This window comes from Musca domestica, unplaced genomic scaffold (genome assembly GCF_030504385.1).
Source record: "Musca domestica strain aabys unplaced genomic scaffold, Musca_domestica.polishedcontigs.V.1.1 696, whole genome shotgun sequence".
NCBI classification, from domain to species: domain Eukaryota; kingdom Metazoa; phylum Arthropoda; class Insecta; order Diptera; family Muscidae; genus Musca; species Musca domestica.
Window position 1 is genome coordinate 1 of NW_026712382.1, and position 18,823 is coordinate 18,823.

Sequence of the window (18,823 nt, forward strand, 5' to 3'; positions counted from 1 at the left end):
TATATTTATATTTATATTTATATTATATTTATATTTATATTTATATTTATATTTATATTTATTATTTATATTTATATTTATATTTCTATTTATATTTATATTTATATTTATATTTATATTATATTTATATTTATATTTATATTTATATTTATATTTATATTTATATTTATATATATTTTATATTTATATTATATTTATATTATATTTATATTTATATTTATATTATATTATATATATTGTATTTATATTTATATTTGTATTTGTATTATATTTATATTTATATTTATATTTATATTTGTATTTATATTTATTTTTATATTTATATTTATATTTTGGTCCGTTGCGAAATGAACAATATTGGTTCATTCCTTCGGAACCCACTCAATAGAGGATCAACAATTTGTATAATCATAACAGAATTCAATATATGTTTAAAAAATCGTACCTTGGCTGAGGGTATACATCTGTCGGTAAAACGGACTGATACTTTTTAGCTGTTTTTTTTTTTATTTTTTTTTATTTCATTCTTAGCAAATATTTTCCAAAAAAAAAAAATCATTTTTCCACCTAAAAAAAACATTTTAAATATTTTTTTATATTTCCCTGTAGGAGTTTCGGTCGGCCCACAACGGTGGAGGAGCATCACAATGCCATCGGTTGTAATCACAAGGATCTACATTTAATTCTCAAAGAATTGCAATTTATAACGGCGCGCATGCGCAAGGCCGATGATGAGGCTGAGCTAATAAGCGATTGGAAATTCGCGGCTATGGTTGTGGATCGGTAAGCGAATATATATATTCCAATCAAATAACCTATTCCTATAACTAACCTGATTTTTTTTCTTAACTTGCAGATTTTGTTTAATTGTCTTTACACTCTTCACAATAATAGCCACAGTGACAGTTCTGCTGTCAGCACCCCACATAATAGTTCAATAAAATTAGGATATAAACGACACAACAACAACAGCAACAACAATGCAAGAAACCTAAAAACAGTTTTCTTTTCTTGGTTTTTAAGTTTCAACTAAACTTAGATATTATTTTTATGAAAAAAAAACTGAACCACAACTGCAAAAACTCAATATCCGAGTGGAAAGGAAATTAAAAAAATCCAAACACTTCAAATTTCAAATCCCTCAAAACCCCAGCGCCTCCCACGCCAAAAATAAAAAACAAGCAAATGCAGTGGACGATGACGTACGGACTCGGAGATAATGCTGCTACTACGACGAACCGAAAACCAGAAAAAAAAAAAATTAAAAAATACATAGTCTAATTCGTATAGAATATTGAAAAAAAAAACAAATGAATACAATTTTACTATACATTATAGTAGTAAATAAATAGGAATTCAAAACAAAAAGCAACAAACAAAGAAAGACAAAAACAAAAGAAAACAAAACAAAACAATTGAAATTAAATTAGTTATAAACAATTAAAACTGTTAAATAGTTTTTTAAGGCAAAAAACAAAGAAAAGTGAAAACAAAATAAAATAAAAGAAAAGAAAAAAAAAACTACAAAAAAATCACAACACAATGTTAAGGATGGGAAGAGACGAGGGAAATAAATTGGAAAAAATAATGAAAATGGGGACATAATTATATTCAAGTGTTGAAAAATATTCCTCAGGAATTTGAGAGACAGCCAAACAAATATTTTGAAAATTTTCAGGTTTAGAGGCCTAATAGTCAGTAAATTATTCATAAAAGTCTCCCCTTTAAAAAATCCCTAAAAATAATCGAAGATTACATATATTTGATCCTTAAAAAAAAAGTTTTATTAGATTTCAGAATTATTGAACTGTAGGTCTTTAAGATTTATTCTCCAGACTTATTAGTTTTCTGGTCTTTAAAAATAAAACGTATAAAAACTTTTTTTTAAAAAAATATTGGTTCCTGAAAATTAAAAAAATATATATTTTTTTAAGAAAATATTCTACAAAATTGGTCCTTAAAATTTAAATTTAAAAAATCCACAATTTTTGGCTTTCAACAAAAACTTAAAAAATCAACAGTTTTGATCTTAAAAATATATTTAAAAATAAAACTTGAATATGGGTCTTGGAAAAAATATTTTTTAAAAATTCAATATTTTTGATCCCTAAAAAAAATTTTTAAAAAATTTAGTAGGTTTGATCCTAAACATTTATTTATTTATTTTAATTTTTATTTATATATATATATATATATATATATATATATATATATATATATATATATATATATATATATATATATATATATATATATATATATATATATATATATATATATATATATATATATATATATATATATATATATATATATATATATATATATATATATATATATATATATATATATATATATATATATATATATATATATATATATATATATATATATATATATATATATATATTTATTTATTTATTTATTTATTATTATTATTTTTTTATTTTATTTATTTATTTTTTTTTTTTTTGAACACCCCTTAGTAATTGATTTACTGCTCATGAAAGTTGTTTTGTTTTTTTTTTTATTTTACGATTATTTAAAAATATATATTTAAACGACCACAGTAATTGGCTTTTGATTTAATAAAAAAATATAGAAAAATATGCCAACAATTAATTTTTAAAAAATTCCGCTCTTATTGGTTCTTGAAAAATATTAAAACAAACCTTGATTTTTTCAGATCAACAATTGTTTGTCCTTGAAAAAGTATTCTTTAAAACGCCACGTTTATTGGCGCTTGAAATAATATACTTAAAAAAGCGAGGATTATATACGCTTCAAAAAAAATATACTTTAAAAATTCCCTTTAAAAATATTAATAAACTTAGATTTTTGTTTCTATAAATTTTTCATAAAAAAGTCCACAAAATTTGGTCTTTAAAAATATTTTCAAAAATATTCTTAATTATTAGATCATAAGTCCTTGAAAAAATATTTTAAAAAACCAATGGATTTTGGTTCTTGATTTTTGAAAATCGACAAAAATCGTAAGCCCATGAAAAAATATTCTTAAAAAAATCCATGTTTATGGGTTCTTGAAAAAAATAATTTTTAAAAAACGACGTTTACTGATGCTTAAAAAAACTTGATCCTGGATTTTTATTTCCTTACTTTTTTCATAAAAAAGTCCACAATATTGGATCCTTAAAAATATTCTCAATTACAATGACCATAAGCCCTTGAAAATTAGATTTAAACATTAACTATTTACTTTGTTTTTTTTCATTGCTGGAAAAAAATATTTTTTAAAAAACATGGCTCTTATGTTTTTTGGTCCTTGAAAAGCTATTCTTCAAAAAAAAAAAAAAAAAAAAAAAAAAAAAAACATTTTTGGTTCTTTAAATTCTTTATAAAAAAGTCCACAAAATGGGTCTTTAAATCATAAGCCCTTGAAAAAATATTTAAAAACCGGTTCTTGATTTTTTTGCAAATCAACAATTGTTCATCCCTGAAAAAAATATTTTTAAAAAAACATATTTTTTGGTCCTCGAAATACAATTCTTAGAAAGGCGACGTTTAATGAAGCTTAAAAAACTATTATTTAAAAGTTCCAGGTTTCGTGGTCTGTTGGTCTTTAAAAATATTTGTAAGACTTAGATTTCTGTTTTTTTTTTAGTCTTTTATAAAAAAAGTCCAAAATATTTGGTCCTTAAAAATATCTTAAAAAAAATATTCTCAATAATTGAAGCATAGGTCCTTGAAAAATTAGTTTTAAATAAAAACTATGGATTTTTTTTAATTTTTTTAATAACCCCTATTTGTCATTGAAAAAATATTCTTCAAAAATTTATATTTATTGGCCCTTGAAAATTAAAAAAAAAAACGACGTTTATTGATACTTAAAAAAAAAACTATTCTTCCAAAATACCAGCTTTAGTGGCCTGTTGGTCCTTGAAAATATTTATAAAACTATGCTTTTTAGGTTCTTCACATATTTCATAAAAAAGTCTACAATATTTGGTCCTTAAAAATATCTTCAAAAATATTCTAAATTATTAAATCATAAGCCCTTGAAAAAAATAATAAAAAAAAACTATGGATTTCGGTTCATGATTTTTTTGGCAAATCAACAATTTTTCATACCTGAAAAAAAATATTCTTAAAAAAAATATTTTTTGGTCCTCGAAATACTATTCTTAGAAAGGCAACGTTTTTGATGCTTCAAAAAAACTATTCTTCTAAAATTCCAGGTTTAGTGGCATGTAAGTCCTTGAAAATATTTATAAAATTTAAATTTTTGTTTTTTTTTTTTTAATTTTTTATAAAAAAAAAGTCAACAATATTTGGTCCTTAAAAATATCTTTAAAAAATATTATCAATAATTGAAGCATAGGTCTTTGAAAAGGTAGTTTTAAATAAACACTATGGATTTTGGTTTTTAATTTTTTTTTATCAACCCCTATTTGTCCTTGAAAAAATATTCTTTAAAAATCCATGTTTGTGGGTCCCTGAAAAAATAATTTTAAAATATGATGTTTATTGATGCTGCAAAAAGGCTATTCTTTAAAAATTCCAGGTTTCGTGGCCTGTTGGCCCCGAAATCATTTATTAGCCTTAGATTTTTGATTCTTTAAATTCTTCATAAAAAAGTCCATAAAATTGTGTTTTTAAAAATATCTTCAAAAATATTCACAATAGTTAAAGCATAGGTCCTTGAAGAAAAAGTTTTAAATAAGAACTATGGATTTTGGTTCTTAATTTTTGCAATCAGAAATTGTTCGTCCTTGAAAAAATATTCTTTAAAAAATCACTGAAAAACTATTCATAAAAAGGCAATGTTTATCAAAGCTTCAAAAAAATATTCTTTAAAAAATCCACGTTTAGTGGTCTGTTGGTCCTTGAAAATATTTATAAAAGTTAGATTTTTGTTTGTTTTTTAATTTTTTTATAAAAAAAGTCCACAATATTTGATCCTTAAAAATACCTTAAAAATATTGTCAACAAGCATAAGTCCTTGAAAAACTAATTTTAAATAAAAACTACTTTTTAATCAACAATTTTTAGTCTTTGGAAAAATCCTGTTAAAAATCCATGTTTTTTGGTCCTTGAAAAACTAATCTTAAGAAAAAAGCGTTATTGATTTTTCTTTAAAAATTCCAGGTTTAGTGGTTTGTTGGTCCTTGAAAATATTTATAAAAATTAGATTTTTCTTCTTTAAAACGACCTAATAAGCCCTTGAAAAATTAGTTTAAATAATATCCGGAACTAAAAAATACGGAAAAATATGGATTTTTGGAGTCAGAGCTCCTATATTTATTTTGTACTTTTTTCCGATGCATCTACAAAGTTCTTCGAAACTAGCACTTTTTCTGTACCAAAAAAGTATTGAAATTACCCATGTAGCCACTATTGGTACAAAACGAAGGAAATTTTTCTTTTAGAAAATTGTACTCAACGAAAAAATTGTTTTTATTTAAGGTAGAAATCTAAAGTTTTCATATATGGGGGACAATCAGACAAATTAACGGGAACCATTCAACCCGTAAAGGTATATTTTTAAAAGCATATTTTCACAAGGATTAACAAACTAGGATTTCCTTAGAATTATTTTCTAAGGACCATCCAATAATGAACACGGATTTCGAGAAAATATTTCTCAAGAAGCATCGAACAAATAATACAGGAATTGTTATATAATATATTGCCAAGGACCATTCCAACAATAAACGTCGATTTTTTAAAGAATATTTTTTCAAAGACCATGCAAAGGGGTGCATTTTTTAAAGAATATTTTTAAGGACCATCCAAGACGTGGATCTTGTAAGGAATATTTTTTCAAGGACCATCCCAACAATAAACGTGGATTTCTTAAAAAATATTTCTTGCAGGATCTTTAGACCAATAAACGTGGATTTTCAAAAGAAATTTTTTTTAACGGCCATCCAAGGCGTGGAGTTTTTAAAGAATATTTATTCAACGACCATCCAAGTCGTGGATTTTTTAAAGAATATTTTTTCAATGACCATCCAAAGGCATTGATTTTTCTTGAAGAATATTTTTTTAATGGCAATCCAAGGTGTAGATTTTTTAACGAATATTTTTTAATGGCAATCCAAGGCGTGGGTTTTTTTAAAGAATTTTTTTCAATAACCGGTAGACTAAACGTGGATTTCTTAAAAATATATTTCAAGGTCCATCAGGCAAATGAAACTGGAATTCTAATGGAATATATTTTCAAGGACCATCCCATCAATAAACATGGATCTTTAAAAGAACAATAGCAGCAATAAACGTGGACTATTTAAAAAAAATATTTTTCAGGGATCCTTGGACCAATAAACGTGGTTTTTTAAAAGAATATTTTTTCAAGGATCAATAATCGTGGATTCTTAAAAGAATTTTTTTCAAGAATTAATAAACGTGGATTTTTAAAAGAATATTTTTTCAAGGACCTTTAGACCAATGGATTTTTAAAATAACATATTTTCAAGGACCTTTAGACCAATGGTTTTTTAAAATAACATATTTTCAAGGACCTTTAGACCAATAAACAAGGATTTTTAAATTAAATTGTTTTCAAGGACCATCGCAACAACTTGAATTTTTAAAGAATATTTTCTCAAGGACCATCACAAAAATAAATATGGATTTAAAAAAATTCCAAGGACCTTTAGACCAATAAAAGTGATTTTTTTAAAAAAATATGTTTTCAAGGACAATCTTTTTAGAAACTTCGAAATTTATAGATTTTATCAAAATAAAAAAAAACACATCCTAAAAATTTTACAATTTTTGCCCCAAAAAAAATTTATAAATTTATTCCCTCGTCTCTTCACCTTCCCTAACGTGTTCTACACTCAAAGAAAAAAGGTTTATTATTAAAAAAAATAAAAACAGATATGTAATACTTACAAAAAAAATTCTTACAACTGCCGTTTAAAAAAAAAGAAACAAAAAAACACAAAATTAATATAAAACTGTATAAAAATTATACAGTATAATTACAACAAATGGATACATATTTAGGTCAATAATTATCAAAAAAAAAACAAAATGAAAAAAGGACGAAAAACAAACAAATAAGCAAATTAAATCAATTAAGAGGAGAAGAGAAAACAAAAAATAAAAAAACTTTAAATTTTATTTTTTATTTAGAAATAATAAAAAACAATAAAACAAAAGAATAAGCAACAACAACAGTAACAAAAAAATAGACAGTGATTGTTCCTACACTTAACAAAACAAAAAGTAAAGCAAATGAAAAATAAAATAAATACAATAATTTTTTTCTTTAGTTCCAAATCGACAACAACAACAACTCTATATAGCAGAAATACTTCAGCAACAACAACAACAACCACAAGGCAAACTACTTTATAAATTTAAATTTATAATTATTATTATTACTATTATATAAGACCATGAACAGCAACAACAAAAAGAAATAATGAAAATGCAGGTACGACAGAGACAAATATGGGATCCCCCAAGATTCTAAAGCCGCAACAAACAGACACACCCGCCACTTCCCCCATCACACACACACACCCACCCACCCTCACTCACACTATTCCACATTGGGTGTGTTCGTTAGGCAGCGCCGAGACAGACAATGGAAGTTAGATGAGAAATGTTATAAAATGAAATGAAAAAACAAAAAAAAAACACATATTTTTTATGAGCATATATTTATATTGATTTTTATTAATTAAATGAAAAAAATAAAAATAATAAAAAAATAAATGAAAATTATTGTTGAGACATTATAGAAATAAATTAATGAAAAAACAAAAATAACAATTAAAAAAAATGGAATAGACAAAACAATTCTCTTATGGTGCAAAACAAAAACAATTTAGACAAGAGAACAGAAAAGCAAAAATAATTATCCTTGTAAGCAAGGATCACCAATAACAAAAAAGGATTTTCACACAAAGTTACCAGACACTAGACAAAAAAATATTAATTCTGCAAGTAACAGGTGGGCTGGAAAAAAATCAGATTTAAAAGGATAAACATTTCAAAATCAATACTAGTCTTTAGAAATATTTAAATTTTAAACTATTTTTTTTTATTTTATGCTTTGGAAACATTTTTTTATAAAATTTCTTTTTATATATTGACTTTTGAAAAAAAAAATATTTTTTTTATAAAATAAAAATTTATTAAAAAAATATTTTTTGTTGTTGCAAAATCGTCAGGCAAAATCCCATTATTGTTGTTTTTATAAAAACAACGTTTGTTTATTAGTGGAGAACGATGGTAATGTTTACCAGGGGGTAAGGCAGGGAATACCTAGGTTTCGGAAAGAGCCACCAATCCTCATCAGTTCCCTTGTTTCTTGTCTGGGATATTCTCCCCAGAAGTTATTTTAAAAAATAACTTCTATGACAAAAAACATTTTTTTACCCAAGTGACGAGATCGTAAGCTCAATAGAAGAGGAACAAAAGAATTACATAAAACTAAAATTCTTTTGGAAAATCTTCTAAATCTTACAACCGCACTTATAAACATGGGATTTTGCCTGACGATTTTGCAACAACAAAATACTATGGTATCCCAAACAAGCAAGCCAAACACTGTTCTAAAAATATTTTTTTATAAAAAATATCATAAGCTTTTTTATAAAAAAAAAATATTTTTTTAAAAATTAAAAAATATACAGGGTGTGATAAAAAAAAAACAATTAAAAAAGCTGTAAGTACGGCCGGGCCGAATTTTGAATACCCTCAATCATTTGCGACGAACTTGGCAATTCTCAAAACAAAATAAAATCCGTTAAAAATTCGGTTAAAATCTTAAAAATACCGAATGTGGCTGTTGTATTAGGGTCTATACGACGACATGGACCTGCACAGGTAAATTTTGTCATAATCCATTACAGTATTCAAATGCGAAACTTAAAAAAATAGGTAAATAATGTGGGTAAAATCATCAAAATACCGAATATGGGGGCTATACGAAGACGTAGGCCCGCAAAGACAATTTTCTGTCCTAGGCTGTAGCAGCCATTACGAACTTCAAATACCAAATTTGAAACAATTTCGGTGAAAAATGACGCTAAAATCATCAAAATACCGAATATGAGAAGGTACCTTTATATGGGGGCTATACGAAGACGTGGAACTTCACACAGACAATTTTCTGTCACAGACTGTAGTTCCCATTATGAAATCTAAATACGTAATTTGAAACATTTCCGGTGAATTATGACGCTAAAATCGTCAAAATACCGAATATCGGGAGGTACCTTTATATGGGGGCTATACGAAGACGTGAACCTGCAGAGATAATTTTCTGTCATAGGCTGTAGAAGCCATTACGAACTTCAAATAACAAATTTGAAACAATTCCGGTGAATAATGACGCTAAAATCAATAAAATACCGAATATCGGGATATATTGTTATATGGGGGCTATAACAAAACGTGGACCTTCATGGCCCATTTTCAATACCAAAAGTCCAGCAGAGATATTATACATTTGAGTAAAATTTTATCGATTTACTTCATTTCGTTCGGAAGCTAGAAATAGCATCAAATTTTAAAATAAGTTTAGATTTGTTCGAATTGGTGACCTTTGGAACGAATTATGACGTTCTAACGACGAATGACACCGTCACATGCTGCCCAAATGTAGCTCTGCGGTATTTTGGCCCATTCCCGGCGAAGCGCTTGCTTGAGGTAATCGACACTTTAGTGCCAACCTTGCTTTCCAAAATATTCCAGACACAATAGTCTAAGGGATTGGTATCCGGAGAAAATGTTAGCGTGTCCAAGGCTTTAATACACCCTCCAGAATATTTTCGCGATAATATTCGGCATTTATTCTGATGCCACTGTCGAATAATACGACCGGAGAGCGACCATCGGCTGTTATGGCGGAAATAGTATCAAATTTTAGCGTAAGTTTAGATTTGTTCGAATGGTCACCTTTGGCACGAATTATGGCCTTCAAACGGCCAATGAAACCGTCACACGATGCCCGAATGTTGCTCTGTGGTATTTTGGCCCATTTTCGGCGAAGAGCTTGCTTGAGGTGATCGACACTTTGGTATTTTTTAGTTCCAACCTTGCTTTCCAAAATACTCCAGACACAATAGTCCAACGGATGGGTATTCGGAGATTTTGGTGGCCATTGTGCGCTGGAAATGAAGAGAGGAACCTCATTTTGTAACCATTCTTGGGTGGCTGAGTAAGATGGTGCCGAGTCCTTTTGGAATGTCCAAGGTCTGCGGCCAAAATGTTTGCGTGCCCAAGGCTTTAATAAATCCTCCAGAATATTTTCGCGATGATATTCTTCGGCATTTATTCTGATGCCACGGTCGATTAATACCAGCGGAGAGCGATCATCGGCTGTAATGGCGGCCCACACCATCACCATGACCGGCGCTTGAGTTCTATTCTGGTGGCCAACCGAGGGTGCACATTTTCAGCTGACCTCTTTGGCAAGTAATAACCCGATCATTTTGTTTGTTTACAAACTGCTGGACAACGAATGTTTTCTCATCGGAGAGGGGAGAGAACCAAATTCGGCAGTTCACCACTTTCGGCCAAGCAGAGCAACTCTTTAGCTCTTTTGAGTCTATTTTCATTCTATTGCGGTGTAAATTCTTGCACTTTTTGGAATTTCAATGGCTTTACCCCGAGCTTATTTTTCAATATTTGCCGAATGGGGAATATTGCGATATATTCAACTCACGAGCCATTTATTCACATTTAAATGCTGGAGTGCTCTAACGACAGCCACTTGTGGTTTTCCATCCAAATATAAGGAAATCCCACTATCACGCTTGAATTCCATGACGAATAACTTGTTTTCTGGAAAATTCTCACCAATATGCTTTTGTACGCTTTTAAACAATATAATGAGCTGTCACTGGAATAATTTGAGCAGCTGTCGGACGAGTAGCTTAGAAATGACAGCAGTCTGAAATTGGTTGCAAATTTTTTATCTCCTCCAGTATACGTATTAAAATATTTTTCGTTTCATAAATAAATTTTTGTTAACAATATTATAAAAACTTTCTCCAAAAATCTGGGTCTTTTCCAGCCCACCTGTTATACAAACAGCAACAACAACTATGTATAGTTACCACTCAAGCCAAAAAAAAAATAATATAAAAATTACACTTACACCACCCCCCAAAAGACTCCCCCCCCCAAAAAAAATTGTTAAATATTGTTAATAAAAAAATTAACACAAAAAAACTCAATTTTTATGTTTAAATCACACACACACTCAAAACTTAATTAAGAATACAAACGAATAATAAATTTAATGAATATAAAAATAAATTAAATGAAAAAAAAATATTTTTTATAAAGCAAACCCCCCCCAAGATTTCGGATATAGAATAAAACAAGATCCGTAATTAGTCAAAAAAAAAAGAAAAATAAATAATTAAGAAATACATTCATACATATTGTATATTATGTTAATAAATCAAAAAAAAGTAAGACATATTATTTAGGTTAAAATTTCAGAAGAAAAAAAATATATTGAAATAAATTAGGACTCTCATGTTAGGCATTATCACAAGTAAATCCATGCTGAGGTGAAATGATTTTAGTTCCTTTATTTTTTATTTTCATTTTTTCGTCTGTATTATAAAAATAATAATAAATTCTTAAAGAAAATTTTTAAAATTAAATTATAGGTAAAGGAAAGTGCACAAAACCCAATTTAAAAAAAAAATAATCTTTTTTAATTGATTCCCAAATATTTTACTCATCCACGACTCTGATAAACTCTCAAAAAAATTGAAAACAATTAAAAAATTAAAAATTTTCTATAATATTTTTTCATAGACCATTCCAGAAACAAACGTGGGTTTTTTAAATTATCAGATCAGAATTATTTAAAACATCAGAGCAATACAAATAATTTTTAAGAAAAAAAAAATAAAAATCAGGATCCAGTCTTCCTACGTCGTTTTTAATATTTTAAGGAATTTCTTTTCAAATTTAGAATTCTAAAATATTTTAAAAATATTTTTTAAAAATTCGAAATTTAATTTTTGTTTTAAAAAATATTAATTTTATAAATTCAAAACACAGTTAGTGCTTGAAGAACATATTTTTTTTAATTCAGTACTGAGTTTTAAGCCTTCAAAACTAATTTTATGCTTCAAACATATTCTTCTAAAATTTTTAAAAATATATAATAACTTGTTTTAATATTTTTTTTTTTCAATTAAAAAAAAAAAAACAAAAAATTAAGTCGACTTCTCTAAAAGATATTTTAACAAGTTTTCAACTAATTTTCTTGACACATTACACAGGGATTTCAAAAAAAAGTATAATTCTTCAAAAAATTATTTTGTAGAACCAGTATTTTTAATGGTTTTTTTGAATATATTTAAAGACTATTTTATTAAATCTTCAAAAAAGATTTCTAGATTTTTCAAAAAAAAAAATCCACGACCTGATAGCCCCTCCAAGAGAATGTATTTTAAATCTTGTACAAAAACATAATTTTCAAATTCTTCAAAAAAAAAATTAAAAGCCACGTTTCTGAAAATGTTGAAAATAAAAACATTTTTTGAAAGGGGTCTTAATTTTTTAAAAAAAATTTAATTCTTCAAAAAAAAATATATGAAAATCAAAGGTTTCGACGGTTGTTTGAAATATAACGGATATTCTTGATCACCATACAATTCTATGTCGACATTAGCAATGTCCGTCCGTGTGTCCGTCTGTGGAAATCACTTTCCGAACGAAATGAAGCAGGTTGACAAAAGTTTACTCAAATCTATATTATGTCCGCAGGACTTTTGGTATTGAAAATGGGTCATGTAGGTCCACGTTTTGGTATTGCCACCACGTAATTGTACCTCCCTATTTTCGGTATTTTGGTAATTTAAGCGACATTATTCACCGGAATTGTTTCAAATTTGGTATTTGAAGTTCGTAACGGATACTACAGCCTAGGACAGAAAATTGTCCGTGCAGGTCCACGTCTGCGAATAGCCCCCATATAACGGTGAATCCCGATATTTGGTATTTTGGTGATCTAAGCGATATTATTCACCGGACTTGTTTCCAATTTTTTCGTTCGTAATGCATACTACAGTCTAAGACAGAAAATTATCTGTGCAGGTCCACGTCCTCGTATAACTCCCATATAACGGTACTTCCCGATATTCGGAATTTTGATGATTTTATCGACATTTTTCATCGGAAATGTTTAAAATTTGGTATTTGAAGGTTGTGATGGATACTACAGCCTATGACAGAAAATTGTCTGTGCAGGTCCACGTCTTCGTATAGCCTGCATATAACGCTACCTCGGTATGTTGATGATTTTATCGACATTTTTCATCGGAAATGTTTAAAATTTGGTATTGAAGTTCGTAATGGATACTGCAGCCTATGACAGAAAATTGTCTGTGCAGGTCCACGTTGTAATATAGTCCCCTTATAATGGTACCTCTCGAAATTCGGTATTTTGTTGATTTGAGCTACATTATTCACCGATTTTTTTTTAGTTTCGCATTTGAATATAGTAATGGCTTATAACAAAAGTTGGCCATGCAGGTCCACGTCGTCGTATAGACCCTTATATAACGGCTACATGCGGTATTTTTAAGATTTGAAGAGAATTTTTAACGGATTTTTTTTTTTTTTTTTTTTTTTTGAAAATTGTCAAATTCATTCCAGATAGTGGAGGTTATTCAAAGTTCGACCCGGTCCGAACTCACAGCTTTTTTACTTGTTTAAACATATATTTGACCGAAAATATTTTCAAAGAATTTTTAAATTTGCTTTAAATTCTGATAGCCCATCAATTAATATTTTTAAATAAAATATATAGATATATATAATAATCTATAACTGGAAAGAAAATCCATCTAAACGTTGATCGATATAGGCCATCTTTAAACTTGACTTTCCTGCAGACAAAAGACAACTCTATGCAAAATCTTAGCCATTTGAACACTAGCGTGATTACAACTGGCGTATAGACGGACGAACGTATATGACTAAATTGATTAAGAATTTTAGGCTGATCAAGAATATTGTTGGGTCTAAGGAGGGTATAAAAATATTTATTTAAAGCATTCTAATTCTAATTCTATGAAAAAGATTGTTAGAAATGTCCTCACAATAAAAAATAGTAATTTACAACTCGAACAGTCCTTCAAAACAATTTTTTTTTTTTAGTTTTCCAAAAATATTTAATCTCCAAAAAAATTAAATTAAATATTAAAATCACTTTCCTGATTTTCTAAACCTTTCTTTCAAAAACTATTTTTAATAAATTTTTTAATTTATTCAAAAATATTTGTAAAAGTCCACGGGAGTCCTTCCAAAATACGAACAGCTTTTATTTTTCAAAAAATAAATAAATAACAATAATCCATGTCTCCATAGTATTAAAAAAAAAATAAAAAAAAGATTAGTTTTTTAATAAAAAAAACATATGAATAATAATTATAATAATAATAATAATAATAATAATAATAATAATAATAATAATAATAATAATAATAATAATAATAATAATAATAATAATAATAATAATAATAATAATAATAATAATAATAATAATAATAACAATAATAATCAATATCTGCAAAGAATTTAAAAAATTTCTTCATCTTTCAAAACAAAAAGAAAATATAAGCTCTGTCTCGGATTGAGTTTTAAAAAATTCATTTGTTATATTTCTTATTTTATTATTTTTTCAAAAAATTTCCTAATTCCTAAAAAAATATATAAATGTACTTTGTCCTTCAAAAAAAAAATCGCGATGATCCTTAAAAAATATTTAAAACATTTTTTAATTATTGAAAAAAAAATTCCTGAGAATCTTTAGAAAAGCAAATTAAGCGCCTACGAGTGTCTCTCTCTCTCTCTGTGTCTCTTAAAAATCAATGCACATTCCTTTGCGCAATAATTTAATTTTAAATGATAAAAAATGTGATATTTCCTAAAAATTACAAAAATCTAATTTAAATTATTATTTCTATTTTTTACAACTAATTTATTATAAAACAAAACAACAATAATTTCCACAAATAAACAGGTACATTACAAAGTAAATGTAAACAACACTCACACACGAACAAAGCTTCCCAACTATTATATCCCACCTCTAAGTGAATAAAAATTGTATAAAACCAAAAATATTGTATATTTTTTATGAATACCCTATCCAAAACCAAAGAACAACCAGACACAGGTCCCTTGTAAAAAAAAAAACAAAAACAAAGAAAAGTTATTCCAAAAAAATATTTTTTTAGAAAAACCAAAAAAAATTATTAAACAAAAAAAAAACATAACCTACATACCTCTTTAATGACAAAACAAATAATCTTAAAAAAAAGAAATAATATATAAATTTAACCAGACAAAAAAGTAATACACTGCCGTTTGAAAGGTTATCTTTTAATTATTTTAATAATTTTTTTATTTTTATTATTATTATTATTATTTTTTTTTTTTTTTTTTTTGGTTTCCGAGGCATGGATTAATCGAAAACTCGCTCAAAAAAATTATTAATATCATAAGATTAGTGGTAAATTTATGCGCTAAGTTATTGTGGGATTTTCTGGACAATTTAATGCTGATATTTTGCAAAGAGCGCCATCTTGTTGTGAATATTAGGAAAAATTTTAATTATTTAAAAATTCAGTTTTATGAGTACAGTTAAATTAGGGAAAATAATTAAATTTTGAAAACAATAATTAATGCCAGTAAATGTCTTGAATTGCGAAAAGGGTATTTTTGGCAATCTATCCAAAACGTTAGATACGAATAGCGCCATCTTCATGTCAATATTCGGCAAAAGATTACTTCGTTAGAAATTCGATTTATAAAAACATTCATGAAGACATTTAAGTAGTTAAACTTTAAAACTGTAAGCAATTTTAGAAAAGGGGTTTCCATCAATATGTTTTGTCCATCCTGATGAGCTTGTGCGAGATAGAGCGGAGTTTTTTGAATTACATGATAAAAAAGGTTATAGAAATTCCAAATATTTCGATGCTAGTTTACTATAAATGTCGAGGTGCTTCATCTTAATGTCAATATCGTAGACATTGTCTCGAATTTTTCGGGGGCATTTAATATTGAACTAAAACTAGGAATGATATCCACACAGCATTAGAAAAAAGGCAGATTTTTTTAAAAATTCTTGAGAAATGTTAAAAAATTTATGTGGTGCCATCTTGGTGTTGATATTGGGCAATCCTAAATCAATAGTCCTTACCTGAAATTTTCTTTTATTATCTTAAATTCTATTTTTTTTTTAGAAATTCTTGGGTGAATTCCTTGCGAGGATTCCAAGAATACATGGAGCACCATCTGGTTGTCGATTTTGGACAGCCAGTTAGTTATCATGCAGCTCTGCGCTTAGCCAAGTCTTAACTCAAATGTTTCGAAATTAAATTTGCATTAAGTATCTAAAACTTACATTCCTTTCCATGACAGTAGCTGACCACAAATTGATAGATGCAGTAAGGATTCTCAACAAATATTTTTGTTTTAAGGTGGATGTCATAATCATAAAATAATAAGTTATTAGGAGCGCCATCTTGAGGTCGATATTAGAAAATGTTTGAGAATTGTCTCGAATATTAAAGTAGCAATAAATACCTGGCTAGACCTCTGTATAGTGGAGTATTAATCAAATAGTAAAAATTTCTAGGAAATACCTTGTAAGCATTTTAAGAATATATGGCGCCATGTGAATGTCGATATTGACAACCAAGAAGTAGTGATGCAGCCCTGCTCTCATACAAGTCTAAAGAGTCTTCATCTATCAGACCAAACATTTATAGATAAAAACAAACATACATTTGATGCCATAAAACCATAAGTAATGAGTAGCGCCATCTTGATGTCGATATGAGGTAATTTATGAACAGCAGTCCTCAAAAGCCTACTGTGCAGATTGTCTGAAATGAGGAACAGATTTATTCAAAGACTCTAAATAATTGAGATCTTTGGTAGACCTCTTATTCTTCTATTATTCCTCGGGCTTTCAAAGCTCAGATACTTTCCGTGGCTGACATCTCCAAGCAATCTCTATGATATTTAAGTCTGGTACTTAAGGCTTTAAAGTTTGTTTCTGAATCTGTTTAAAAAAACGAAAAGGGAATCCAACTTCGCTCTTCGGTTGCCTATTCAATTCTGTACATCCAATTTAATACAGATGAGCTTATAAGCCAGGTGCCCCGTTATGATGTCTGTTACACCACTAATCTCTTTTTTTTTACTTGGAGGAAAAGGTTTCTCGCTTTTATCTCATTGGAGTCGTCCCAAAGGATTTTTTTGGTTTTTCCTACGCCTTCATTGTTCCATAGGGATATGCGGCCGTTTTTATCCGTTTCTTTAAGACGTGACGCGTTAAGCAGTACTGGATTGTCTAAGTTTACTGTTGCCAATTCCCTGCCTGTTTTCGCGGGAGAGTTCGCTGTCTCGTTACCTCTAACTCCCGCATGACCTGGTACCCATGTAATGCGTACGGAGCCGTGTTGAGAATAGTTGTTGATTGAGTTTATACATTCCAGAATAGTTTTTGAATTAACTTCGTTTGGATGTTATAGCTTTTATAGCGATCTTAATGTTTTATCTTAGCCGGTCTCGTGTTAGCATTAAGCCTGTTCAGACACTCTGCAATCGTCCGGACCTCCACTTGAATGATCGTATTATGATAGGGGAAGCTCAAAGAGATTACGGTGTTTGGTTCTTTAATAAAAAGTCCCAGTCCCAGTATCTACCCCCAACCCCCCTAACACTGTTATTACACCCTCCACCATGGTATGGAGGGCAAAGTTTGTCATTCCATTTGTAACACCCCGTAAGGATACCTGTTATATTCTTGATAAGCATAAAATTCGATGTCGATTTAGCGATGTCCGTCCGTCTATTCGTCTGTGGAAATCACTCTAGCTTCCGAACGAATTGAAGTAGATTGCTAAAATTTTACTCAAATGTATGTAATGTCTGCAGGACTTTTGGCATTGAAAATGGACAATGTAGGTCCCATCCATATAACGGTACCTCCCGATATTCGGTATTTTGAAGATTTTAGCGACATTATTCACCGGAATTGTTTGAAATAGCGTATTTAGAGTTCGTAATGGATACTCCAGCCTAAGACAGAAAATTATCTGTGCCGGTCCACGCCTTCGTATAGCCCCCATATAACGGTACCTCCCGATATTCGGTATTTTGAAGATTTTAGCGACATTATTAACCGGAATTGTTTGAAATTGCGTATTTAGAGTTCGTAATGGAAACTATAGTCTGTGATAGAAAATTGTCTACGCAGGACCAGGTCTTCGTATAGGCCCCATATAACGGTACCTCCCTATATTCGGTATTTTGATGATTTTGGCGTCATTATTCATCGGAATTGTTTAAAATTTTGGTATTTGAAGTTCGTAATGAATACTCCAGCCTAAGACAGAAAATTATCTGGGCAGGTCCACGTCTTCGTATAGCCTCCATATAACGGTGCCTCCCGATATTCGGTATTGTGATGATTTTAGCTTCATTATTAACCGGAATTGTTTAAAATTTTAGTATTTGAAGTTCGTGATGAATACTCCAGCCTAAGACAGAAAATTGTCTGTGCGGATCCCCGTCTTCGTATAGCCCCCATATAACGGTTCCTCTCTATATTCGGTATTTGGATGATTTTAGCCACATTATTAACCGGAATTGTTTAAAATTTTGGTATTTGAAGTTCGTAATGTGAACTACAGTCTGTGATAGAAAATTGTCTACGCAGGTCCAGGTCTTCGCATAGGCCCCATAAACCAGTACCTCCATATATTCGGTATTTTTATTATTTTAGCGACATTATTCACCGGATTTTTTTCAAAATTGGTATTTGAGGTTCGTAATGGAAACTATAGTCTGT

At 28.5% G+C, this 18,823-nt stretch overlaps 1 protein-coding gene across 1 annotated transcript; it reads left to right on the forward strand.

Annotated features, from left to right (window-relative positions):
* Positions 1–609: 609 nt before the first annotated feature.
* On the forward strand, positions 610–993 carry Mda6 (neuronal acetylcholine receptor subunit alpha-7-like; the record flags this gene model as incomplete). Its single annotated transcript, NM_001308989.1, is given in 2 exon segments — positions 610–783; positions 857–993. Coding segments are annotated over 2 exon segments (259 nt in total), but the record flags the coding sequence as incomplete, so codon positions are not given.
* Positions 994–18,823: the final 17,830 nt, after the last annotated feature.